At 49.8% G+C, this 25,319-nt stretch overlaps 1 protein-coding gene across 1 annotated transcript in view; it reads right to left on the minus strand.

The window, feature by feature from the left end:
* Nucleotides 1-2,276: 2,276 nt before the first annotated feature.
* MAST3 (microtubule associated serine/threonine kinase 3) overlaps nt 2,277-25,319 on the minus strand; it is a 55,607-nt gene continuing 32,564 nt past the window's right edge. Inside the window, exons 12-29 of the mRNA XM_088671372.1 lie at nt 24,973-25,105; nt 24,249-24,319; nt 23,051-23,136; nt 22,227-22,435; nt 20,716-20,854; nt 19,313-19,445; nt 18,967-19,132; nt 15,571-15,672; nt 14,792-14,914; nt 14,323-14,432; nt 13,437-13,579; nt 11,144-11,397; nt 10,147-10,350; nt 8,997-9,223; nt 7,949-8,071; nt 6,921-7,057; nt 6,646-6,827; nt 2,277-4,979 (exon numbers count right to left, since the gene is read on the minus strand). Of these exons, the coding sequence (XP_088527498.1) occupies nt 4,150-4,979; nt 6,646-6,827; nt 6,921-7,057; nt 7,949-8,071; nt 8,997-9,223; nt 10,147-10,350; nt 11,144-11,397; nt 13,437-13,579; nt 14,323-14,432; nt 14,792-14,914; nt 15,571-15,672; nt 18,967-19,132; nt 19,313-19,445; nt 20,716-20,854; nt 22,227-22,435; nt 23,051-23,136; nt 24,249-24,319; nt 24,973-25,105 (3,372 nt within the window). The 3' untranslated portion in view covers nt 2,277-4,149. The remainder of the gene's footprint in view (nt 4,980-6,645; nt 6,828-6,920; nt 7,058-7,948; nt 8,072-8,996; nt 9,224-10,146; nt 10,351-11,143; nt 11,398-13,436; nt 13,580-14,322; nt 14,433-14,791; nt 14,915-15,570; nt 15,673-18,966; nt 19,133-19,312; nt 19,446-20,715; nt 20,855-22,226; nt 22,436-23,050; nt 23,137-24,248; nt 24,320-24,972; nt 25,106-25,319) is intronic.

Genomic DNA, 25,319 nt, shown 5'->3' on the forward strand with positions numbered 1-25,319 from the left:
AGCTGCGCCGAGCGGAGCCGAAGGGGCTCTGAGGGAAAGAGACTAGGCGCTTTTGTGGGAGAAGCAACACGGCGGGGTTCTTTTCGGCCTGATCTATATTTCTTTCTATTATTATTATTATTAAAAATGAATTCATTGCTGCTTTTTTCGGGTGGCGGGGAATCGTGTGCATTTACTGTATTTACTTTCCCCGATTTGAACTATAAAATGGTGTTTTTTTCCGAGTCAAAAGTCTTTTTTCTTTTGGAAAAAAGCACTGATCATAATTATTATTGATTATTATTCATTTTATTTCTACCCTTTATATTTATTATTACTGCCATGCAGGAAACATTTGCTTATTTATTCATTTCCTTGGTTCTTTCTTTGAAATCCTGCTTTTCCTCCAAGATCAAAGCAGCACAAACATATTGGGCGAACTCTTAGAGAGAGTGGCTGCACCACCGGGCGGGCAGCCTTTGCAATGTGGTCCAAATTAAAATATGCAAATTTAGGAAGTAAATAACAATACAAATTTAATAAGCAACACGAAATCAATAAGCAAAACCCAATAGTCATATGATGGGACGGGGAGAGTGTTCACATACGACCGGAATTCATGCTGCTTTGCTTTAGCTCTTTTCCTCTTCGGGCTTCTCTCTGTACGAAGAAGCCCGAACGCCGGGGCGGAAGTGACGCGCGCGGAGGGTTCCGGAAAGAGACGAGAGCGCCCGAGCCGGGAAGGAAGAAACCGCAGCGAGCGCTCTCTGGTGCCCTCGGACGACGGAAAGAGCCGAGCATTGTCGACAAGCTACGGAACTAGCCGAGGCCTCAAAGCGAGTCCGTCCAGGAAAGGCCGAGCGCTTGCGGTGACGTCATCGAATGTTCACGCCGCCAGAAAGTTTTTGGATTTGAAGAAGCCATTTGCTGATAGATATGAAATAATGAAACATATTTGTATCCTTATATAATTTTTATCTAATATAAAATTATATATAAAGTGAATATGATTTATATATACTTTATATGTATGAAATAATGAATATATAAGTGAATGAAATATGTATGTTTTATATGTACAATGTTTATATACAATTTGTTTTGCTATATATATATTAATAAATATAAAAAATGAATTCCTCTCTATAAGAAAAAATAGGTGTAAAAATAAATTAATTCCTATATATATATATATATATATATAAATGTAAAAATCGTGAAACTGCGTTCTACACTTTTCTCCGTAACCGCTTGACCGATCGTCCTGAAATTTTGACACAACGATCCAAGCCACTCCCTGAGTGTTGTTGGGGGCAAAAATCCCTCAAATCACACACCTGGGCAGGTGTAGACCTGGTTTTCCACCAAGTCAAACAGCGCCCTCAAGTGGCGTAGTACCCTCCTCCACCCCCTCCCTTCCTGTGAAATCTAAGCCACACCCACAAACCAAATGACATCATCAACCAAGCAACTGAAACCACCAAGGCGGCCATTATCAGACAGACTAGGCTGCTTTCCAGACTAGGCCAAGTGGAGGTAGGGGGGGGGCGAATAGAGGGCAGGGATACGTAATGGGTCAGAACGGGGGGGACGACACACAGGGATGAAACCTGCCCTCTCCACAGTGTCTTGCCTCGACTCAGGGGGACTCTGAGGCTCAGGGGTATCTGAAGGGGGGCTATTACCCTCCATTTCACAGACTAACGCACAGCAACGCGTGCAGGGCCAGCTAGTTAATATATAAATTAATTCCTATATCCCTATTTATTCATAGGTATGTGAATGTATTGGGAACTTGATTAATAATAATAAGTATATTAGTATTATTAATATTCTGTACTTCCTGTATAACGTCCTGTTTCGAAATCGTCGAGATTTTGGGTTTTTGTTTTGCTTTGTTAATTCTATTGCTTTGAATGCATATTTTATATTTGCTATTTTCTGCAAGGTTGCATTTGATGGTTTTATGAAGGCTTGCAAACCAATTTTGGGAATCCCTCCCTCCCCTCCCTTAATAATATGAAGGGGCATAGAAATAAAAGGAATACCTAAGTGAATTGCCTCTTAATTGAATTTTGCCCAAACTCAGAAGCCCCTTCTCCCAGTTGTCCAAAATATCATTTCGGATGAACGAGCTTTCTCCAAAATGTTCCCCAGGAGCCTCAAGTGCGAAACACCCCCTCCCCATTCTCCCACCCTGCAAAAATGCATTTTTTGGAGGGTTTCACAACCCATTCCCCCATTTCACATCCTTCCCCAAATCCATCTCGGAAATAAAAACATCCATTTCTACTTGCTCCATTCATAACTTACTTTATTTTCCTTCCCCAAAACGGGCTTCCAGAGACCGTTTTTTGTACACCCCAAACTTTCTGCTGCCACCATAAAAAAAAAAGTTGCTAAGTTCCTCAGTGGTTAAATTCAAGGGAGCCCATTTCGCAGATGGGAAGGCTGAGGACACCATAAGTAATCAGGGCAAAGGTAAACGGGAAAGTAGTTTGGGGAACCAGATCTATATCTATACCTTTTAGGGGCTTGTAGGGAAGGAGCCTGGGGTCCCTGCTCAGCGGAAAAGGGGGGGCCGTACCCCTCAAACACAGCATTGCCACAGATCTGGAAAGCGAGCCAAGGTGCATCTATAAAGGAGGTTCCGTCCGACACAAACCGCCCCGTCCGGAATTGCCTTCGCTTCTGGAAATCTCCCTGCATGTGCGAATCCTTGCAATATTCATGTTTGTTTGTTTTTTGTTTTTTTTACTGTCAGGCACGACCCTGAGCCCCAAATTTATTGAATTAAATTAAATTCCCCACCGGGAAGCAATACGGTCAACGAGGACTAGAAACTTGACATTTGTGCTGTGGGATTAAAAGTGGCAGAGAAGGTCCCAGAGTCTCAACCCCCACCAACGGCTTTAAAAAAAAAAAAGACTCCTGCCTGCCTGTCAGGGTAGAGCTCAGTAGCTTCCCTCTCCTCCATGAGGTCTAGAAACTTTACTAGTAACGGGGGGGGGGGGCCTGCAGCACAAGGAGTAAATATCTGTTCTTCTTGCAGAAGGTCCCAGGTTCAATTCTTACCACTGGCATCTCCAGCTGGGGGTAGGAGAGATTTGCTGACCGAAATCCTGCAGAGCTGCTGCTGGTCAGGGTTGGGAATATTAGGGTAGAGCCAGCCTTATCCACCCGCCCCACCCTGCCAGATCAGGAAGGTTTTTTTAAGAGCCTCCTGTTTCGGATTCTTGCAGGGTTGCAACAGGACCTTGGGAGGTATACAACAAGATTGGATGCCACGTCCCAGATGCCAGCATGGCTTAACAATCAGGAAAATTGGGGTCCAACAGCAGGAAATGACCCTTTTTCAGGCTGCTGTCCCTCGCAACAGTCAGAAAAGCGGGGAGGAGTGACTCAAAATCTCGCCTTCTCCGTCGGCTCTAGATGTGGGGATCGGGTGCGAATCCTAAACCCGGACGGGACTCCCAGCATCACAATGTAGGAATCGCAGCAGCATTCTGGCGCCAGGGTCCACGCAACGAGGGTGGGCTCCCCTGGCATCGAGGCGGGGTTTGGGGCCCAGACCGGAGGTGGCGGCGCAGGGGGACGTGAATGTCTTGGTTGGAGACGTTGGATGCCGCGGGTTGGGCTAGATGACCCCCTGGTGTCCTAAAGCTGGGATTTGGTTACTGAAGCGCTGGCAATCTCAAGGACAGGCCCCCTCGACATCTGGAGAGCCCCAGATGTTTCCTCACTCCGGGGAGGAAAAGCCTCTTTTTAAATAGAGGAATTCCCCCGTTTTTTGCGCACAGTAAGGAATGCCCCTTCTTCATTCGGGGCTGTGGCCTTGACCGCCCGGCCCCAGATGTTGGCCGAGCCCAACCTCTAGGAAGAGGCATTCCCCCAATCTCACCCCGCAAAACCCCATTAAAATAGGCATGCCCTGCTATCCAGATGACCCCCCCACAACTGGCTCGCCGCTTCCCCCATGGCCAACTGCCCCCCAAAACACCCCAGGGAGATTTCAGAGTTTGAGGATGCCCCCCCCTTTACAGTCTGGTTTGAGGGACCCCCGAAAGACCCCCCACAGCAGGATCCCTTGGTGCCACCCTGTGGGGCAATCAGGGGGCACCCTTTGGGGCAGGGAAACGGGCACCTCCTTCCCCGCCCCCCCCCCGGGGTTCACTGGTCTTCTGCGATGCCCCTCCGGCCAGGCGCAGAGTCCTCTTCCTGGTCCACGGCGGGCACCCAGGCCCCAGCGGCACCCGGGGGCCTCTCAGGGCCACCCAGTGCCCCCCACAACCGCCTCCGAGGGGGGCTGGGCGCCCCAACGCTTGTCCTGCGCCCCGGGGGCGAGACGCTGGCAAACTCCACCGCCGTGGTGCCGTCTTCCTGCTCGATGTAGAGGCGGGCTTCCAGCCGGGCCGGGTAGGACGCCTGGCATTCCCACTCGGGGTCGCCCTGCACGGCGATGTGCGGCACTGCCGGGCGCCAAGGGGCACCCTCCGAGTCGGGCTCATCAAAGCTGACTTCCTGGACCGCCTCCTGCTTCTTGAAAGAGTCCCGGCGCTCGGGGAGGTTAAGGTGCCGCATCACCACCACTTCGGGGTCGGCGGGGCGAGCAAGGGGGCGCCGGGCGCCGGGATCTATAGCGCACGCCTCGCCCCCCGGCGGTGCCGCCTTCTGCCTGCTCGGCAGCTTCTTGTCGGAGGGAACCTTCTCTGCCGACTGGACCCTCTGGAGCAGCGGTGAGCGGGCCCCGGCGGGCGGGGAGAGAGCCTTGCCCGCCTTGGAGGGCGGCAGCGGGGAGGGGGACCTCTGCGGGGAGGGCGGGGCGGCGCAGGCCAGGGGCGACGGGGGGATGCTGCTGGTGGATTTGCGGCGCCCGACTTTGAGGCGCCCGGAGGCGCCCAGTTTGGGCGCCAGGCCGTGGAGGGAGCTGGGGCGGATGTGGCCGGCCGGAGAGGGTGGCGTGCTGGGCGAGGGAGAGGTGGGCTGCGGGGAGGCGGGATCTGGCGAGAGAGAAAGAAAGAAAGGATGAGGGTCATAATATAGACATGGAAGCATAGGAACAGGGATGTGAAATTTACAGAGAAAATTCTGGCCGAAAGCTCGGAACCCAGGTAGACTGCCTCTGCAGCTGGAGGTTCCATCATCATCATTCATTGAATTTATATACAGTACTGCTATATCTACCTACCTACCTACCTACCTAATCCAAATAAAAACCACATATGAGAATGATATATGAATGATATGAGCAAGTAAAACTCCTCAATGATCTGTTGGGTAATCAATATCGGTCATAATATAGACACGGAAGCATGGGAACGTTTGTGGAATAGGGGTATTATGAAATTTACAGAGAAAATTCCGGCCAAAAGGTAGGAACCCAGGTAGACTGCTTCTGACCCATCACAGTTGTACTGTATTTATTATTATTATTATTATTATTATTATTATTATTATTATTATTATTATTATTATAATTTATATACTGCCCTATGCCCGGAAGTCTCAAGGCAGTTCGCAGAACAGATCAATGTTAAAAACCACGATATATATAGAAACAAAATAAAAAAACAAAATAAAAAGCACATATGAAAATGTGTGGCCAAAAGCTAGGAATCCAGGTAGACTGCGCCTGCAGCTGGAGGTTCCGTTGTTGCTGTTGTTGTTGTTGTTTTACTGCCCGGGGGGTCTCAGATATCGGTCATAATATACAGGTGAAACTCGGAAAATTAGAATATCGTGGAAAAGTGCATTTATTTCAGTAATGCAACTTGTTATTTTTAATTTTTCTTTTAATTTTTACCACTTTTGGAAATTCCACAGTAATAAAACAAATAGTTACACTAATACAAAAATAAACATCGCGATTACATTTCGTTTATAATTGACCCGCCTAACAACAAATAATTACAATGACAACAAATAAAGGCTTGAAATATCTTGCTTTGCATGTCATGCATCTGTCTCATATATTGGTTTCACCTTTTAAATTGCGTTACTGAAATAAATGCACTATTTCAACAATATTCTAATGTTCCGAGTTCCGTATGTTCCCAGGAAGCTGGCAGGGGGACCGGCCATCCGCTATATAACCTCCCTGCGCCTCTGCTTTCTTGGAAAGGGGAACTTTGTACATGGGCAATTTCCTCTTTTTTCCTGGGGTTTTGGGGGGGGACAACTGCTTGCCCCTTTCGCTTCCTCTCTCCCGCAGCCTAGAGGAAAGTCCCTGCCGGTCGGCAAAGCCCTCGCCACCCTCTCAGTATTGCCCACACTGACCGGCAGCAGCCGGGACACAGGGTGTCGGGCTCTGGGTGCGGGGTGCCTAGAGACACTGCCGCAATTCGAACCCGGTTCCTCTGCCCCGTGAGCCTCATATGTTGCTTTCACCTTTCAAGTTGCGTTACTGAAATAAATGCACTTTTCGACGATATTCTAATTTTCCGAGTTTCGCCTGTAGAATAGAGCCTTTGTGGCCCCCCAACAGCTTTCGGGAATTCTCTTTTTGCAGCTATCCTGTGGCTGTGAGTTCCACCGGTTAGCAAAGTGCTGGATTTCCTCCTAAGCCTGCCCCGGACCTCCCAGCCAGGATATAGAGCGAAGCTGGGGGGTGGGACAGAGAGATAGAGAGAGAGGGACCCACCCCACCTACGGGTGCCAACCCCTCACCTGGAGGGGCGTCTGGGGCGGGGCTGCGGCAGGGGGTGGCGGGCCCCGGCGACAGGCTGTGTGTGGGCGACCCCGGGAGGCTGTCTCCGGACGAGAGCGAGTGGTGGAGCCCCGACGAGAAGCTGCGGCTGGTGTGCAGGGCAGATGTCTGCTTGGAGATTTTCTTGAAGAGCGATTTCCGCCTGCGGGGAGAGAGAGAGAGAGAGAGGTGGGGGGATGAGAGGCAGCGCTGCACAATGGTTACAGCGCAGGAACCGGTTTCGGATCTCACCCACCTGTCCTGACTCTCCCTCCGGCGGCTTTTCTTGCTCCTCCTCGCCATCCGGGTCCTGGAGCTGTTTTTCCGCGCGGGGCCAACCTTGATACTCGTGTTTTCCAGGGCTGTGGTCCGCAGGGCCACTTTGTTCCCGCTCTGCAGGGAGGGAGGGAGGGAGGGAGAGGGTAGGTGGGTGGGTGCCAGCGGGTGCCTGTCCATGGAGGCTCCGCTAAGGAGTCATAAGTACAAGACCCGCCAGCCCAGAGGCGCCTGGAAGGCAAAGTTCCCCACCAGAGAAGAACCGATGGCGAAAATGACAGAGAGAAAAATAGAAATTTTAAATAAAGAACGGGGGGAACTTAAAATTTACCTTGGAGGCCACTGCCAACAGTCTTTAGCCGTATTTGAATAATAAGAATTAGGGATATAAATATATATTTAAAAATGGCTGCGACTTAAAATATGCAGCGGAAAAGGACTAGGGGGTGCGAGGAAGTCCAGAAATTTGTCTGAATTTTTGTCTATTCATTTTTTAAAAATTTAAATTATAATTATAATTTTAATTTTTTTAAAAAATAAAATTTTAAATTTTAAATTTTAAAATTTAAATTTAATTTATTTAAAATTCAAATTTAATTTTTTTAAATCCGGATTTTTTTTAAAAAAAATTAATTTAAAATATTTGATTTGGTATTGTAAAATCAAATAAAAATAAAAAGAGAGAAGAGTCCTGCTTCAGCATCCGGATCAGGTCCGCTGAGTCCCACCACCAGATGCCCCCTAAGCAGGATCTTTGGGACGCTTGAGCCGAAATTCCCGCATTGCAGGGGGTTGAGCTGGATGACCTTTGAGGGTCCCACCCAACTCGTGAGATTCTGCCAATCTTCCTTTCTCCGTCTCCTTTCTCTGCCTCTGCCTCTTCTGACGCCCTCAGGGCTCCGCCTGCGCCGTTCCCCCCCCCTGGGACCCCCCCTTCCTTGTGACCCACCGGAGAGCTGCTGCCAGCCCGTGTAGGCAGTATGCGGACCCTCCTCCCCGCCCACCTACCTTCAGCAGAAGCTCAACCACGTCCATGTGGACCAGACCCAGGACCGACTCTCCGTTGACGTGCGTGATGAGGTCTCCGGCTCGCAGGCCCGCCTCCTGAGCGGGGCTGCCGTCCTCAACGCTCTGCAACCCAAAGCAGGCAATATTTAGAGCCGGGTGGGATCCCCAGTGGTCATCCAGCCCAGCCCAGCCCCGCACAATGTTCTCGCTTGCCAAAACCCCTTTCCTAAGCTCCTAAAGCTCTGTTTCTTTTAAATCTCGTTTATTAAATTGGTATTTGGGCGGTAGAAATACGCAATAAAAAGACATTTTCCTCCTGAGAAAGGAGCCTGCTTGGCCTGCAGAAGAACCCCAAGGGCATCTCCAGGCAGGGCTGGGGATTTGAACCCTTTCTCGGAAATCTCGGCTAGCCAATGCTGCCAGCCAGAGTTGGCAATAGTGGGTCAGATGGAGCGAATAAAAGGCAAACCATGAGGACTGGAAGCTTGGTTAGAGACCCTGCACTGCCCACAGAAGGCATTCTCCCCCCTCACCGCCATCATCCCACCCCCCAGGTAAAGAAAGACCCAAAGGCTGAAATCTTGGAGAGTTGCTGCTGCTGGCCCGTGTAGGCAGTATGGGGCCAAATAGACCAACTCGTGTTGCCTTGTTCCTATTTCATTTGCTTGGAGGGAGGAGGATCAAAACTCAGGGGCTGGTGGAGGAAGGAGAGGTTCTTGCATTGATGCTGCCACCCAGTGCAGGCAACACTAGTTGGGCCAAGGGCCTGACTCTGTACGAAGCAGGTTCCTATTTAAAACAAGCCTTAAAAAACACTCAACCTGAATCTGGATGCCTTTATCTTTAATGGAAGGGCTGCCAGCCAGTGCAAGTAACACTAGTTGGGCCAATGGCCTGACTCTGTACAAAGCAGGTTCCTATTTAAAACAAGCCTTTTTAAAAATAAAATAAAATAAAATCCTGAATCTGGATGCCTTTATCTTTAACGGAAGGGCTATAAGCTCAGCATCTTGAGGACTAGCACCATGCAGTTATTTTAAAACCTCACCCAGACCATGTGATGCACGGCGTAGACGTCGCTGTCGCCCATGTAGACCCGGATGGCGCGCAGGGTGAAGCCATACTTCTTGCCCGAGCTGTGGATGACGATGGGGGGGCGCAGGCCCGAGCCCCCCAGGAGTGGGTCGCGGCTCGGGGAAGAGTCCCTGGAGGAGGGGTTGGAGGAGAGGGAGCGGGGAGAGATGGGGCTCACCAGGGCAGCGCCCCCAAAGTCATCTGGGGTGGGGGGGGAAAAAGAGGAGAGTTAGGGGGCTTCCCGCTTTTAAGGAAAAGGTTTGGGGGTCAAGGGCTGGGAAATGGCTCTTGTAGGGGGGCAATTAAGTGCCAGATTTTAGGATACCCCATAAGTAAGGAACCCCCCCCCCCCCGAACAGGACCCGAGAGCAGTATAGAAACTCAGGAAATAGTAATAATAAATAGCTGTTGCCCGAACTCGCTCCAAGGTAGACTTGGTCTGTCCATGGAGGCTCCACCTAGGAGTCCTAAGAAACTAAGAAGGGCCTGGGCCCTGCCCCCCAAAGCGGGCAATAGGGTGCCCCATAGGCAAGAAAAAAAATCCAAGCAGGACCCGAGAGCAGCAGGCATTGCCTGATCTGGCGCTAAGGTAGACTTGGTCTGTCCATGGAGGCTCCACCTAGGAAACCTAAGAAACTAAGAAGGGCCTGATTGCTGGGGTCCATCTACAGTAAATAGCCGTCGCCCGAACTCGCTCCAAGGTAGACTGGGCCTGTCTGCGCAGGCTCCACCTAGGAGTCCTAAGAAACTACGAAGGGCCTGGCCCCAAAGCGGGCAACACAGTGACCCATAGACAAGAAAAAAAACCCAAAGCAGGACTCGAGAGCAGCAGCCGTCTCCCGATCTCGCTCCCAGGTAGACTGCCCCTGCCCCTGGAGGCTCCACTGATGAGTCCTAAGAAATTAGGAGAGCCTGAGCTGCTGGGTCAGGGCCAAAGGGGGGGGCATCTAAGTCCAGCTTCCTCACAGTCTGCCCTATTGGCTAGAAGCCCCCATGCAAAACCCAGCCTTGCTCTCAGGTAGACTGCCTCCAATAATAATAATAATAATAATAATAATAATAATAATAATAATAAATTCCCTACCTCCCTCGTCCACCCGCCCCCCGCCCCGGACCCCACTGACCTGCCCCGATGATGAGCGAGAGGGCGGAGACGGAGGCCGACTTGGGCACCCTGCTGCCCCCCGAGGGGGTCCGCTGCTTCCTGGGCGGGGGGTCCTTGTGGCTGCCCACCCGGCGCCCCCCGGCGTCGCCATCCAGTGGCGGGCAGTTCTTGGTGCCCGTGCTGTTGCTTCGCAGACGGATGCGGCTCAGGCTGGACAGGTCAGCTGCAGGGAGGGAATTTATTTTGTGGGGGGGGGGGAGGAATCCAGTTATACCCCCCCTCCAAGAAAAATACACCCCAATGCAGAAACCCACGGCGGCCGTCCTTTTCCTCCACCCTCCCATCAAACTTCCCTCTGCTGTGGCGACGACAAGACTGGAAGCTACTTGGGGCAGAGACCCATTATTTTTTTAATCCTAGGAAGGCATTTTCTTTTCTGAAAATATGGAACGTTTTTCCGTACAACAGACACGGGAAACGCGTCTTTTAAGGAACTGGAACGGAGGGGGAAGATAGTGAGTCTTATTTCTTTGATCGCTGTTTCGTTAATATTGATCACATTGCCGTATCTATTACGGAGGCCGCAATAATTTTGCACAGCCCATAATATGACTTTCGTGGCAAATGTGTTTCCTAGCTGAATTGTTTTCAGTGGTCTGGTTCGGCTTCCCCAAAGTGGCTCTTTCCCCCAAGCCAGATGGACGGGGCAAAAGTATTAATTAATAATTATTACATTTTATAGGCTGCAATTGTTTTCCTGGCGATTTGGCAATGACTGCAGAACGCCCCAGGTTATGTTTTGTAAACCACCTTGTGTATATAGAAAGGCGTATATATTCTAATTTTTCAAGTTTCACCTGTAAATCATTTCCCTGTTTAATTCAGCCCCCATTTTTATTTTTATTTTAAATACTGTAATGAGGACTAGAACCTTAGCTGCTTTTTAAACAGCTCAGTGCCAGAGCACTGCAGGAGGCTGGCTTTTGTTTTTGGTTTTACCCCAGGCACCCACCTACCTGGCAGCCCAGAGGCTTTCGCGGGGGTCTTGGTGCTGGCTGCTGCTGCCCCCTCGGGATCTCCCCCCAACACGAAGACGGGGCGCTCCCTCTTGGGGGGCGCCCGGCAGGGGCTCTCGTCCTCGGAGGAGAAGGCGAACCTGGGCATGGCCTCCAGGCTGCAGGTGCTGCTCAGGGTGGGGGGGGCCCCGCGGGCCCCACACTCCTGGCGGAAGGAGAGGGCCGTTGACCCGCAGGAGGTCCAGGCGCGGAGCCTGTCGGGAGAGGAGGAAGAAGGGCGTCAAGTCGGGGAGGACTGCAGGGCAGGAAGAACCCCCCCCCCAGGAGGACACGGAGCAATGGATTCAAACTACAAGAAAGAAGATTCCACCTAAACATTAGGAAGAACTTCCTGACAGTAAGAGCTGTTAGGCAGTGGAATTTGCTGCCAAGGAGTGTGGTGGAGTCTCCTTCTTTGGAGGTCTTTAAGCAGAGGCTTGACAGGCATATGTCAGGAATGCTTTGATGGCGTTTCCTGCTTGGCAGGGGGTTGGACTGGATGGCCCTTGGGGTCTCTTCCAACTCTAGGATTCTATGATTCTAGGATGCCAACCTCGGAGCCCTGGGCATTGAGGGGAGTCAGTTCGGGGAGGGAGATGCACCAACCCTTCTAGGGAGGGAAGCCCCCCCCCCCGGTGCCAACCTTGGAGCCCTGGGCGTTGCTTTTAGGTGGCACCCGTCTGTCTCAAGGGACAATGGAGTATTCTCCCAAGGGTGTGCCCATATTGCAAAAATCTGGGTACAAAAGTTGCAAATACAACTTTTCCTAAACGCCGAAAACCAGGAAGTGAGAGTTCTGGTTTTCGAATGTTTTTCGAACACCCAAATCGGCTGTCGGATATACTCTTTCCGGGGCGCCTGCGCCAATCAGGTTTCCAAACATTTCGGAAGTCAAACGGACTTCCGGGAGGGATTAAGTTTGGCGCTTTTGTTTTCGCTATTTATTCTGCGCTTGTTTTTGAGGCTTTTTCGGTTCACTTGTTTGTGTGACTGTGTGGAACCCAGTTCAGCTACGGATGGATTGATTTGTGTGGCTGCGGAAACAGAAAAATGCCCCTCTTCCAAACAACGACCATTGCAGGTAAAGAAAAAGAATTAATGTTAATTTTTATCATACTGCCTTGTTTATTTTATTTTATAGTACAGTGCATTGGTTGTTGCTTTCATTTTATGGCTCAATGGTCTCGTTGGATAGTAAAATCCACGTTCAATGCCTGTTTTAGGGGTAGCTTTTAAAAGTCTGCGACGGATTATAGAATCATAGAATCGTAGAGTTGGAAGAGACCCCAAGGGCCATCCAGTCCAACCCCCTGCCAAGCAGGAAACACCATCAAAGCATTCTTGACATATGCCTGTCAAGCCTCTGCTTAAAGACCTCCAAGGAAGGAGACTCCACCACACTCCTTGGCAGCAAATTCCACTGCCAAACAGCTCTTACTGTCAGGAAGTTCTTTCTAATGTTTAAGTGGAATCTTCTTTCTTGTAGTTTGAATCCGTTGCTCCGTGTCCGCTTCTCTGGAGCAGCAGAAAACAACCTTCCTCCCTCCTCTATATGACATCCTTTCATATATTTGAACATGGCTATCATATCACCCCTTAACCTTCTCTTCTCCAGGCTAAACATACCCAGCTCCCTAAGCCGTTCCTCATAAGGCATCGTTTCCAGGCCTTTGACCATTTTGGTTGCCCTCTTCTGGACACGTTCCAGCTTGTCATTATCCTTCTTGAACTGTGGTGCCCAGAACTGGACACAATACTCCAGGTGAGGTCTGACCAGAGCAGAATACAGTGGTACTATTACTTCCCTAGATCTAGATGCTATACTCCTATTGATGCAGCCCAGAATTGCATTGGCTTTTTTAGCTGCTGCATCACACTGCTGACTCATGTCGAGTTTGTGGTCTACCAAGACTCCTAGATCCTTTTCACATGTACTGCTCTCATGTTAATCCGTTTTGCATGACTTTCAATGGGAAAGAAGCGCGCCTCGGTTTCGGAACGCTTTGGTTTCGGAACGGATTAAGCCTGAGAACCAAGGCACCCCTGTCTTCTCCCAAGGGTGCCATCCTTAGCCACGTAGGGTGCCCCTCTTTCGAAAACCCGGGCACCAAAGTTGCAAATAGTATTGATGAATTTTCGGAGCTGCTTTTAAGGAACGTCTGGCAACCTGATATTAGCAGCGCTGAAGTGCCCTCTCTCCGGGGCGCCCACAGCCACGTGCCCGGCCGTGCCCCCCTCCCCCACCGGTGCCCACCTGGTCTCGGGGCCCGGCAGGCGGCTCTTCTCCTCGTCCCAACGCTCCCCGCGGTCATCCTTCTCGGCGCAGGTTTGCTCCGGAGACGGCGAGGCGCCCAGGGACAAAGAAGCGTTGGCCAGGTGTTCGGAGCTGCTATACACCTGCGAGGGGAAGAATTGGCACTGTCCGGGAAATAAAAAAAAACCGAGAGCCCCCCAAAGCACCCTCTGGTGCTCTCAGGTAGACTGGCTCGGACCATGGGAGCTCTAGGGAAGCCCCCCCCCTCAAGCGGGGCGCCGAGTCTCCTCCTGCTCTTAATTTTTATTAGATTTTCTGTTTACTCATTGATACATCCTTAAGCTATTAAACAGAGGGGTGCCAGAAAGAGAGAGAGACCCCTGCTCTCTCGGCGAGACCCCGGTTCGAATCGCGCAGGGTTTCGGGAGGCACGATGGTGCTTTCCCTTTCTATATTTTTTTTAGATTTTCTGCTTTACGTTGTAGAATATGCATTTAAACTACCTTAAGCTACCCAGGACTTCCCTTCTTCTCTTTCCGTGGTTCGTTTTGCACATCAAAAATCCCTGCGTATTTTACAAAATCTGTTCCATTCTCACATGCATCAAAGATTATTTACACTGTTGAATTTATCTTAACGCTGCCAGCGTTCTCAAGTATACACACATTATTTCCCATATATATTCAATATATCCCAATCTTCTCTAAACGTATGTTCTCCTACTCTATAGGTTAAGTCTGCAAGCTGCGCATATCATGCCAACTTAAGTTGCCCTCCTCCTTCGCTCCTTTTTGCAACCCCTTCCAAGGTAGACTCGCTCTGCCCCTGGAGGCTCCACCAAGGAACCATAACCAAGGCAAAATTTCAGGCATCCCTGTTTGCAGACCTTGCTGAACCGGTGCGAGCAGGAGGAGAACTGCCGGATTTCCAGGGACGACTCCTCGTCGTTCGTCTCGTCATCTTCGGACCCCAGGTGGCGATAGCGCTCTGAGCGAGCTGGTTGGGTGGGGAGGGGGAAGAGCAGGAAATGATGTCAGGGTTGGGGGGGCGGAGAGAAGGGGTTGGAGGTCCCGCCCCCCCCGGAAAGAGGGACGGCTTGCCCTGCGAAACCAACACCCAGCTGGAGGCATATGGGGAATCGTAGAATTGTGGAGTTGAAAGGGACCCCCAAGGGCCATCTAGACCAACCCTGATTATTTTTTATTAATTTTTCAAATTATTACAAACTGAATGCCATATCTTAAAATCGGGTTTCCCACTCCCGTTGCAAGGAGCGATACAGCTTGCATCTCAAAGCACCCCCCTCACATTCCTGCCCTTGGGGGGGGTGTCCTGCTCCGCCCGCTAGGCCTTACTGTCGAAATAGCTGGTGTCGTCCTCAGCTTCCAGTTGGGGGATGAACTCGGCCTTCTGCCGCAGCAGCCCGTTCCAGTCCAGGTTGCGGAAGAAGGGGTTCTGCTTCACCTCGTGCGCCCCTCCTGGCGGGTGGGACAGGGTGGAAGGGGTGTCAGGATTGGGCCCCGGGATGGCCCCCCAATGAGTCCAGGGTGCCCCCAATGAGAAGCATCCGAGAGCAGCCCCCTCCAGCGCTTTTCCCGCCACTATGCTAAGGTAGATTGCGCCTGACCACGGAGGCTCTCTTTGGGAAGCAGAAGAGCCTTGCAACGGTTGGATCAGGCCCGGCCTAGTCCCGCCTCCTCTCCTTCTGGTGACCAACCAGGCGCTGAGCCCGACGCTCAGCGATTGGAATTACTCGGGGGCGTTTCCTGCCTCCAGTAGAAGGCAGTTCCACCGGTTAACCGGGAGCTAAGCAAAGGAGGAGGCCTTTTTCGCCTGCCCCAAACCTCCCAACCTTCATCCCCCACAATTTTTTCCTGTGCTGTAAGTAAATGTACACCCCTCTCCCCATCTTTTGAGAGACAGCGTGGTCTAATGGTTAGAGTGCTGCCCCCCAGGACCCGGGTTCGAATCCCCGCTCGGGGGCAGGAAGCTTGCTGGGCGACCTTGGGCTCCCGTAATCTCTTAGCCTATCCCGCCTTGTAGGGTTGCTGTCAGGATTAATTAATTGCATGCCGCCTTGAGCTCCTGGGGTTTATAAACGCGATAAATAAAATTTTAAAATAAAACCATTTACCTGTGCCCAGGCGTTCCAATGGGCAGTGTTTCAAGAGCTGGGTGATCAGGTCCTGGGCGTCGGTAGGGAGAGCCTCGTCGCCCTCCGGCCAAATAATTTCATCTGGAATGAAGAAAGCGGAACAAAACTGCGTATGAGCATTTCCCCCCGGATGTGGGGAGCACCACCCCAAAACAAAACACCGGCAGGGTTGGGCTCAGAGAATCGGCAAGTCGGTCGGGATCCCCAGCGGTCATCCAGCCCCACCCAGTGTGATGCAGGAATCTCAGCTAAAACCCTCTTCTCCTCTGAACCATATACTCCTGAAAGCCGTGGAGTGCTTGTGGCGAGAGACCAGGGTTCAAATCCTTTTTTACTGGGTTGCCCCCCCCCCTGCGGCCCCAGCCACTGCCTGGCTCGGCCCGCCCCGCCTCGCAGGGCCATCGTGGGGTGCTGGGCTTGTAGAAAACGCTGGGAATGCCAAAATTGAGGATGAAACTAGGAATGGAAGATGTTTCTTGCAAATTTACAGAAGCAATGTAAACAGGTTAATACATTAGCAGGGTTTTAAGGTTGCTTGTGATTTTGTTGTGAACGGATAATAGGGATTTAAAGAGGTTAAAAATTAACAATAGGCCTTTGCCTGACTTGGATCTACATCCTATACCCTTTTTAAAAATACCGGCTCTTTTGGGTTTTTTAAAATTATTTTTATTGGGTTGTTGGTTTTGTTTTGTTTTGATGTATTTGACAGTTTATGTGAACCGACCCGAGACCTTCGGGTATAGGGCAGTATAGTAAATATAAATATAAATGTAAATATAAATAATATAAATATAAATAATAGAACCAAGGAAGAGATTATTAGAGGGAAGTCAATTGCTTTGTTTTGTTCTGTATTGTTGTTTTTATTTTTGCTATTTTTGGAAAATCAGTAAAATGTATTTTTTTTTTAAAAAAAATACTAGGAATCTCCTTCCCTCAACAGGGATTTTCTCGAGCTGCAATTCCAGCGGGGTTGAGATGGATGACCCTTGGGGGTCCCTCCCCCCTTCGAGGATCCTGCGGAAATTCAGATGATGCAAAGCTTCCTCTCTCTCTCCCGCAGCTTCGCATGGCCGCTTTCCGGAGCAGCAAGGCGGAGAAAGGGGGCAGAGGAACAGACCCCATAATTGAGCTCCCCCCTTGGCGGCGTCACACGCCGAGGGTCAGAAGGGGAGCTTTTGTCTCGCCCTGAAAGGATCTTTTGTTTCGGGTCTTGCAGAAGAGGCAGCGCTCGGGCGGGCAGCTGTGGCAGCGGTTGACCCCGATTCCACAAGAGATGGGAAGCAAGCCTTTTGCCGCTCTGCGTTCGGATGCAGAAAAGCTCAGAGCCCGTCCTGACTCCCCCCCTCCAAAAATAAATAAAAAAACACCAGTAGGAAGTCAGATAGACTGCCACGGGCGCTGGAGGACAAAAACTTCACACAAACTGATGGAATATGCCGAAATGGCGAAGTTAACTGAAAGACTCAGAGACAAAGACAATAGAGTTGTTGTTGTCTAGTTGTTTAGTCGTGTCCGACTCTTCGTGACCCCATGGACCAGAGCACGCCAGGCACTCCTGTCTTGCACTGCCTCCCGCAGTTTGGTCAAACTCATGTTCGTAGCTTCGAGAACACTGTCCAACCATCTTGTCCTCTGTCGTCCCCTTCTCCTAGTGCCCTCCATCTTTCCCAACATCAGGGTCTTTTCCAAGGATTCTTCTCTTCTCATGAGGTGGCCAAAGTATTGGAGCCTCAGCTTCACGATCTGTCCTTCCAGGGAGCACTCAGGGCTGATTTCCTTCAGAATGGATAGGTTTGATCTTCTTGCAGTCCATGGGACTCTCAAGAGTCTCCTCCAGCACCATAATTCAAAAGCATCAATTCTTCGGCGATCAGCCTTCTTGATGGTCCAGCTCTCACTTCCATGCATCACTACTGGGAAAACCATAGCTTTAACTATACGGACCTTTTTCGGCAAGGTGATGTCTCTGCTTTTTCAGATGCTGTCTAGGTTTGTCAATGCTTTTCTCCCAAGACGCAGGCGTCTTTTAATTTCGTGACTGCTGTCACCATCTGCAGTGATCAAGGAGCCCAAGAAAGTAAAATCTCTCACTGCCTCCATTTCTTCACCTTCTACTTGCCAGGAGGTGATGGGACCAGTGGCCATGATCTTGGTTTTTTTGATGTTGAGCTTCAGACCATATTTTGCGCTCTCCTCTTTCACCCTCATTAAAAGGTTCTTTAATTCCTCCTCAATCTCCCAATAGAGATTGGGAAACATTTATGTTGTATTTACGGAACCAGTGTAAAGAAATGGACTCGCCAGTAGATTTTGAGTAAACACTTACAATTAACAAAATCAATATAGAGAAGCTATAAAGATGAGGTTAAAATGGCAAGAATAGAATAAGATTTGATTGAAGAACATAGTTTTAAAGTATAGTTTTACAAGCAGGGCATGTTTATATGTAAAAAATAAAACCGGAAAGGGAAGTTGAAGGAAGTCGGGGGGGATTAGTCTACTTATTATTTGTTATGATGTGATTGTAATAAAAATGTGAAAGATAATAAAAATTATTGGGTGGAACTTAAAAAATATATAATGGGGGAAATTTATAATATACTTAGGATAATAAATATATTATAATATATTTATGAGACCGCTGCAAGCTGATGAAAACATTAGCAGGAACCTCACTTGTAACATAACAAAGGATAGGAAGGATCGATATAAAATATAGATTCCAGAATAATATGCGGTTTTTAAATCTCGACAATAGGACCCATGGGGAGGGGGGGAAGTCATGAGATTCAGAGAATCTCAATATATGAATATGTACATGGGCTGTTATAAAATCTGTATTTGTAAAAACAAGTAAAAATGATAAAAAAAGAAAAAGAGATCAGCAAAGTAATTTAAAAAAATTTTTTTTAACCTTCCTCTTCTGATTTTCCCCCTCCAAAAAGAAAAACCACTAGGAAGCTAGGTAGACTGCCACTGGAGGTGGAGGCTCCACCGCAACATCAGGAAAGGCTCAAAGGGGGACGCAGCTAGTCCCACATGCTGTTCTCACAGTGGCCAACTAGGTGCACTTCAAGGAGGACTCGAACGCAAGACCCGTGCCTTGCAGCAGGGTTGGGCTAGATGGCGCTTGGGCTCCCAACTATATTTCAAATAGCTCACTTGGTAGAGCCTCTTGGGGGTTAGCGGAGGACCAGAGGGATATGCTCAGCTTCTGAAGTTGTGGATTATGAGACTCGAACTCAGGGCCGCGGGTTCAGAAAGATCTCAGCCTCGCGGGGTGGGTGGGGTGGGTTGGATGACCTTTGAGGGACCCCTTTCCGGATTCTCCGATTCCCCTCCGCCGGGGGGTGGGGGAGAAGCACCTACCGCTGATCACCTGCCCGAACAGCTCTTCCGGGGTGTCGCCGAAGAAGGGGACGCAGCCCACCAGGAACTCGTAGAGGACAATGCCCATCGCCCACCAGTCCACCGGCTTCCCGTAGCCCTGGTTCAAGATCACCTCTGGGGCGATGTACTCGGGGGTCCCGCACACCTGTAAGCAGGAGAGGGGGGGTCAGGGTGCCCCCGGGGACCCCCATCCTGCCGCCAAGGGAAGTGGGCACATCTACCCTGGTGGGAAACACCCAACCCCCCGTCTCCCCGGAGACCCTCCTCCCGGCAAACGCCACCCCCCAAAAAAATGTGGGTCCGAGCGCCCCCCTCAAGCCCTCACCTGCTTGTCGACAAATTCCCGGGTGTCCTTTTCAATGTGGCCCTCGTACAAGTTGGTGGCCATGTTCATCAGCCCGATCTTGGAGAGGCCAAAATCGGTGAGCTTGATGTGCCCCATGGAGGTGATGAGCAGGCTATGGGGTGGGGGTGGGGACGGGGGGGGGGGGAGAGACAAGCCTCAGTATAAGACGCCCCTTATTTTTTTCAGCCCCAAATTAAGAAATCAATAATTGCAACATTCCACGTACAGTGGTGCCTCGCTTAACAAATGCCCTGCTTAACGAAATTTTCGCTTAATGAAAGGTTTTTTCTAGTGGAGGTTGCCTCGCTAGACAAATTCGTTTTACGAAAAATTTGTCTAGCGAATCACGGTTTTCCATAGGAATGCACTGAAATTCAATTAATGCATTTCTATGGGCAAAAGAAAAAATTAAAAAAAATTCAATGCATTCCTATGGGATTCGCTAGACGAATTTTTCGTTATAAGAAAAGACCCGTGGAACGAATTAAATTCGTCTAGCGAGGCACCACTGTATAAGGCGACCCCCAGTTTTAAACTTGGGAAAAAATATAGTCTTATACACAGAAAAATACAGTATCAATATGTTGTCCAAAACTGGTTTGAAGTCCATATTGCGATATTGGTTTCATAATTTTTGACCTTGAAATATATGGCGAATCAGGATGGAGCCATGTGATATATTGTCCCATATCGTGACTGATATTGGTTTTGTAATTTCTGACCTGGCAATATATTGTGAACCGCGATTTGTGCAAAAAAAAATATATCACAGTGTGGGGGAACCCACCAATGTCTTCTCGTAGCTCCACGCTTATTTCAGACATTGTGATATTTTCAGCATATCATGATATTTAGCTATATCGCAATGTTGAAAAACAGCCCCGTCCTTATTCCAGACATGGCGATATATCAATGTATTGCAATATTTCAGCTGGTGATAAATTGCAGTGTTTAAAACCAGCCCAACCCTCATTTTCAGACATTGCGATATAACAATATATCACGATAGTTAGCTGGGGATATATCACAAAGTTGAAAACCTGCTCCATCCTTATTCCAGACATTGCGATATAACAATATATCACGATAGTTAGCAGGGGATATATCACAATTCTGGGGGGGAAACCAGCTCTAACCTTATTGCAGACACCGTTAGATTTCGACGTGTTGCGATATTTCAGCCTGGCGATATATCAAAACCTTAGACCAGGCCTGGCCAAACTCGGCCCTCCACCTGTTTTGAGACTACAATTCCCATCATCCCTGGTCCTGTTAGCGAGGGATGATGGGAGTTGTAGTCCCGAAACATCCGGAGGGCTGAGTTTGGCCATGCCTGCCTTAGACAGGCACACATGCAGAGGGGCGACAGGAGCCCTCCTTACTTGTCCGGCTTGAGGTCCCGGTGGACGATGCCGTAATTGTGCAGGTACTCCAACGCCAGGACCGTCTCGGCGAAATACATCCTCGCCATGTCCACCGGAAGGGGACCCATGTTCTTCAAGAGGGTGGCACAATCCCCACCTAAGGGAGACAGGGGGGCAGTGAGAGACGCCAGATCCGCGTATGGGGTGGGGGGGTGGGCAGAGCCCTGCCAGAGACCGGATCCCCAATCCCGCGCTGGGTGCTTGACCTACGCTGGCGGTCCCAGGATCCTAGGATCTCAAGAGTCAGAAGGGGGACCCCTTGCGGTCATCTAGTCCAACCCCCTGCAATGCAGGAATCTCAAACCTTTTTTAGCGGGGGGGGGGAGCCTGCCCCCTTGCTCCCTTTAAGTTCACCCCCAGTCCACCCCCCCCCCCGCGCTGTAAAAAGTTGGAATAGCGGTTTGCATAACCCACTAAGGGAAAGAAATAAAATCCGAAGCACGTTTGCTGGCAGGTTAGTTCAATTAATGCAACCTAATTGATGAACTTAATGCAATGGTACCCAGTTTTTGAGTCATTGACACCCACCCACCCCGGTAATCTCACCCCCAAATACAGTCCGCTCTGACCGGCAGAGCCTCTCCGCGTCCTGGGCGGAAAAATAAAATAATGAAAGGAATTTTTATTTTTTATAAATCGCCCTGCTCCCTGTCTTATTTTAAAACCGTCCGTCCCTGGATTTGAACCCGGGACCTTGGCATGTGCAAAGCAAGGGTCCTGCAACTGAGCTATGGTGGTTCCTGCTTGTATTGTCCCCACCCCCAACAAGACCCCAAGACCCCAGACCCCAGGGAAGAGAGACCTATTATTATTATTATTATTATTATTATTATTATTATTATTATTATTACCCCACCCATCTGGCTGGGTTTCCCCCGCCACTCTGGACAGCTGCTAACAAAATATTAAAAACACAAACAAACATTAAAAACTCCCCCAAACAAGGAAAACTGCGAGCCTGAACTAGGCATCCCCAAACTCGGCCCTCCAGATGTTTTGGGACTACAACTCCCATCATCCCTAGCTAGCAGGACCAGCGGTTAGGGATGATGGGAATTGTAGTCCAAAAACAGCTGGAGGGCAGAGTCTGGCCATGCCTAGCCTAAACCTTGCGAAAGGAGTTTAACCCTCTGCAAATCTGCTCCCTAAGAGCAGATTAGGAAGAACTTCCTGACAGTAAGAGCTGTTCGGCAGTGGGACTTGCTGCCAAGGAGTGTGGTGGAGTCTCCTTCTTTGGAGGTCTTTTAGCAGAGGCTTGACAGCCATCTGTCAGGAATGCTTTGATGGTGGTTCCTGCTCGGCAGGGGGTTGGACTGGATGGCCCTTGGGGTCTCTTCCAACTCTAGGATTCTATGATTCTAAGGCGGTTGGATTGCACCCGGCATGGCTTCTTCCGGCAGCCAAGCGGGCGGCTGAACGTACCATGCCACATTTTTTCGGGTCGGCGCCTGGCGCTACGACTCCCTCACCTTCGACGTACTCCATAACCATGCAGAGGTGGCGCCGGGTCTCAAAGGAGCAGAACATGCTGACCACAAAGGGGTTTTCGGCAAAGGTCAGGATGTCTCGCTCCACGAAGACCTGCTGGATCTGGTTGCGGAGGACGAGATTCTGCTTGTTGATCTTCTTGATGGCAAAGCGCTGGCGGGTCTCCTTGTGGCGCACGAGGTAGACAGCCCTAGTGGGCGGAGCAGAGGCGGGGAGAGAGAGAGAGATGGAAGGAGGAGGAACAGCCAGCAAAATGGAGGGAACATGCATTTAATTGGGTGCTCTCATTTTATTTATAAAAAATAAAAAATGTTTAGGGATGCTCTCATTTTGACTCAAGGAAGCCACCACTTTATAGATCAAATTGGGGGAAAATAAATACAGGTAGTGGACAAAAGGAACAAAGATTCACAAAATGTTTAGGCGAGCAAAAAGATGGGAAAAAACAGATTGTATAAATTTAATTTAAATTTAATTTTTGTAAACATATATGAGATTATTATTAGGCCAGGCAGGGAGGAAAAGGGGCTAGCTCCAAATGCGAGGGGGGAATTTGAGCCGTGCTACGACAACCCTACAAGGCAGCGCAGCCCGAGGCAGAGCGACTGGCCAGAGGCGGCACAGCAAGCCGAGATTCGAAACCAGACCACGGCTCTCACCCCGGCGACCCAGAAAGACGCCTCCGACAATGTCCGGAGCTGGGCTGAGGAAGGTTGTTCAGCTCGGCAAACTCTCTTTCCCCATCCCGTTTTGGATGCCCCGTCGCAAACCAAAAACATTAAGGGGAAAAGAAAACCACCCTCACCCGTACGCTCCGTTGCTGATCAGCTTGACGGTTTCGAAATCGCTTTCGCACGGGTTCCTCCGAGGAACGGAGGAAGGAGGGCGGCTCTGAGAGGGAGGAGAAGAGGAGGAGGAGGAGGGCAAGACATTAGGATTCCTTTTCTGGCCTTTATACCGTATATTCCGGCGTATAATAAGACAACTGGGAGTATGAGACGACCCCCAGCTTTTCCAATTAAAATATAGTTTGGGATATACTTGCCGTATAAGAAATATGACCCGGCGGTATAAGACGACCCCCGACTTTTTGAGAAGATTTTCCTGGGTTAAAAAGTAGACTTACACGCAGGAATATACAGTATTTAAAAAATTGTCTGTGTGTATGTACGTACAGTGGGGGCTGCGTGACGACAGCCTTAGGTTTCCATGTATATAGTAGGGATATATAAAGGACGCAGGTGGCGCTGTGGGTTAAACCAAAGAGCCTAGGGTTTGCCGATCAGAAGGTCGGCGGTTCGAATCCCTGCGACGGGGTGAGCTCCCGTTGCTCGGTCCCAGCTCCTGCCAACCTAGCAGTTTGAAAGCACGTCAAAGTGCAAGTAGATAAATAGGAACCACTACAGCGGGAAGGTAAACGGCGTTTCCATGTGCTGCTCTGGTTCGCCAGAAGCGGCTTTGTCATGCTGGCCACATGACCTGGAAGCTGTACGCCGGCTCCCTAGGCCAATAATGCGAGATGAGCGTGCAACCCCAGAGTCGGTCACAACTGGACCTAATGGTCAGGGGTCCCTTTTTAAGGCTGTCGTCACACAGCCCCCATTGTAGTGACGCATTGCCATTCTGGGTTTGTAGAGTTTTCAGACAAATATACAGGCCTTTTTATTTGAAACAAATATTCTGGTGTGTACGATAAAAAGATATTTATTTTATTCATTCAGCCCTAAACCCACAAGTCTCGGGGCGGTTCACAACATAACATTAATATCTCTCTCTTCTTTGCTATACCCGACCCTGGAACCGGATAAAGACCGCCCACCCGCTTCCAAACCCGTTTAAGACAGGCTCTTCATCTCAGGGCCACGGGTTCAAGTCCCACCTTGGGCAAAAGATCGCAGGGGGTTGGAATGGATGACCCTCGGGGTTCCCATCCGATATTGTAGAATTCTACCGTTCTACGATATCAATGGGTTGGAAAGCGGGGAGGAGAGGGCTGGTCTCACCTCGGAGAAGTCGCCCGGCTGCTCTGATCCCGCCAGGGGGCCGCAGTCTACCTGATCGAGCTGAACAATTTCTGGAGGGTAAGAGAGAAACAGGAATCGACCCGGAACCAAGCACACCTCATGGATCGACACAGGGCCAGCTAGTAGATTATATTTTGGAAATGTACAGCCAGGGGTTTTTTTCCCTTTAATTTTTTGGGGGGTTAGGGTTAGGGTTAGGGTTAGGGTTAGGGGCCCTAAGCTAGAGCTTGTTTAGCTTATACATAAATCTGGCACTGGCATAAATAGATAGAGAGACAGAAAAATGATAGATGGATAGATAGATAGATAGATGATAGATTATATTTTGAAAATGTACATCCAGTGTTTTTTTTTCCTTTGATTTTTTTTGGGGGCCCCCAAGAGAGTGGGGCCCTAAGCTAGAGCTTGTTTAGCTGATACATAAATCTGGCCCTGGCATAAATAGATAGATAGACATAAAGATGATAGATGGATAGATAGAAAATATTTTGAAAATGTACATCCAGTGGTTTTTTTTCCCTTTAAATTTTTTTGGGGGCCCCCAAGAGAGTGGGGCCCTAAGCTAGAGCTTGTTTAGCTGATACGTAAATCTGGAACTGGTTGGGCATCCCCAAGTCCTAGCGCTAGAGGGATAGTCCACCCCCCACCTTCCATCTGAAAATCGGGGTGCCTTTCCGCCCCGCCCCCGCCCCCGATTCCTCACCCTCCAGGGGGTCCTTGGCGAGGCCCAGCTGGCTGATGATGTATCTTGGAATATCGGTCTTGATCCCCTGCCCGACTTTGGCGTGTCCCTCGGCGGCTTCCAAGAGGTGATAGAATTCTTCCGGGTCGAATTCCTGCAAAAAGGGGGAGAGGGAAAAAGGGGAAGAAAAAAGGCAGAGAAAGAGGGGGAGAAGGGTTTGCTTCCGGTTAAAGTTGCATTTGGGCCGCCATTCCTTACACACCTGAGAGTCAAGATCCGAGGACGCATCGATCGGGTTGTGTTCCTTTTATGAGCTATGCTACATTCCTACATATCATTGTGTTGCACGCTGCCTTAATAACTTTTAT

This window comes from Zootoca vivipara, chromosome 6 (assembly GCF_965207765.1).
Source record: "Zootoca vivipara chromosome 6, rZooViv2.hap1.1, whole genome shotgun sequence".
NCBI lineage: Eukaryota > Metazoa > Chordata > Lepidosauria > Squamata > Lacertidae > Zootoca > Zootoca vivipara.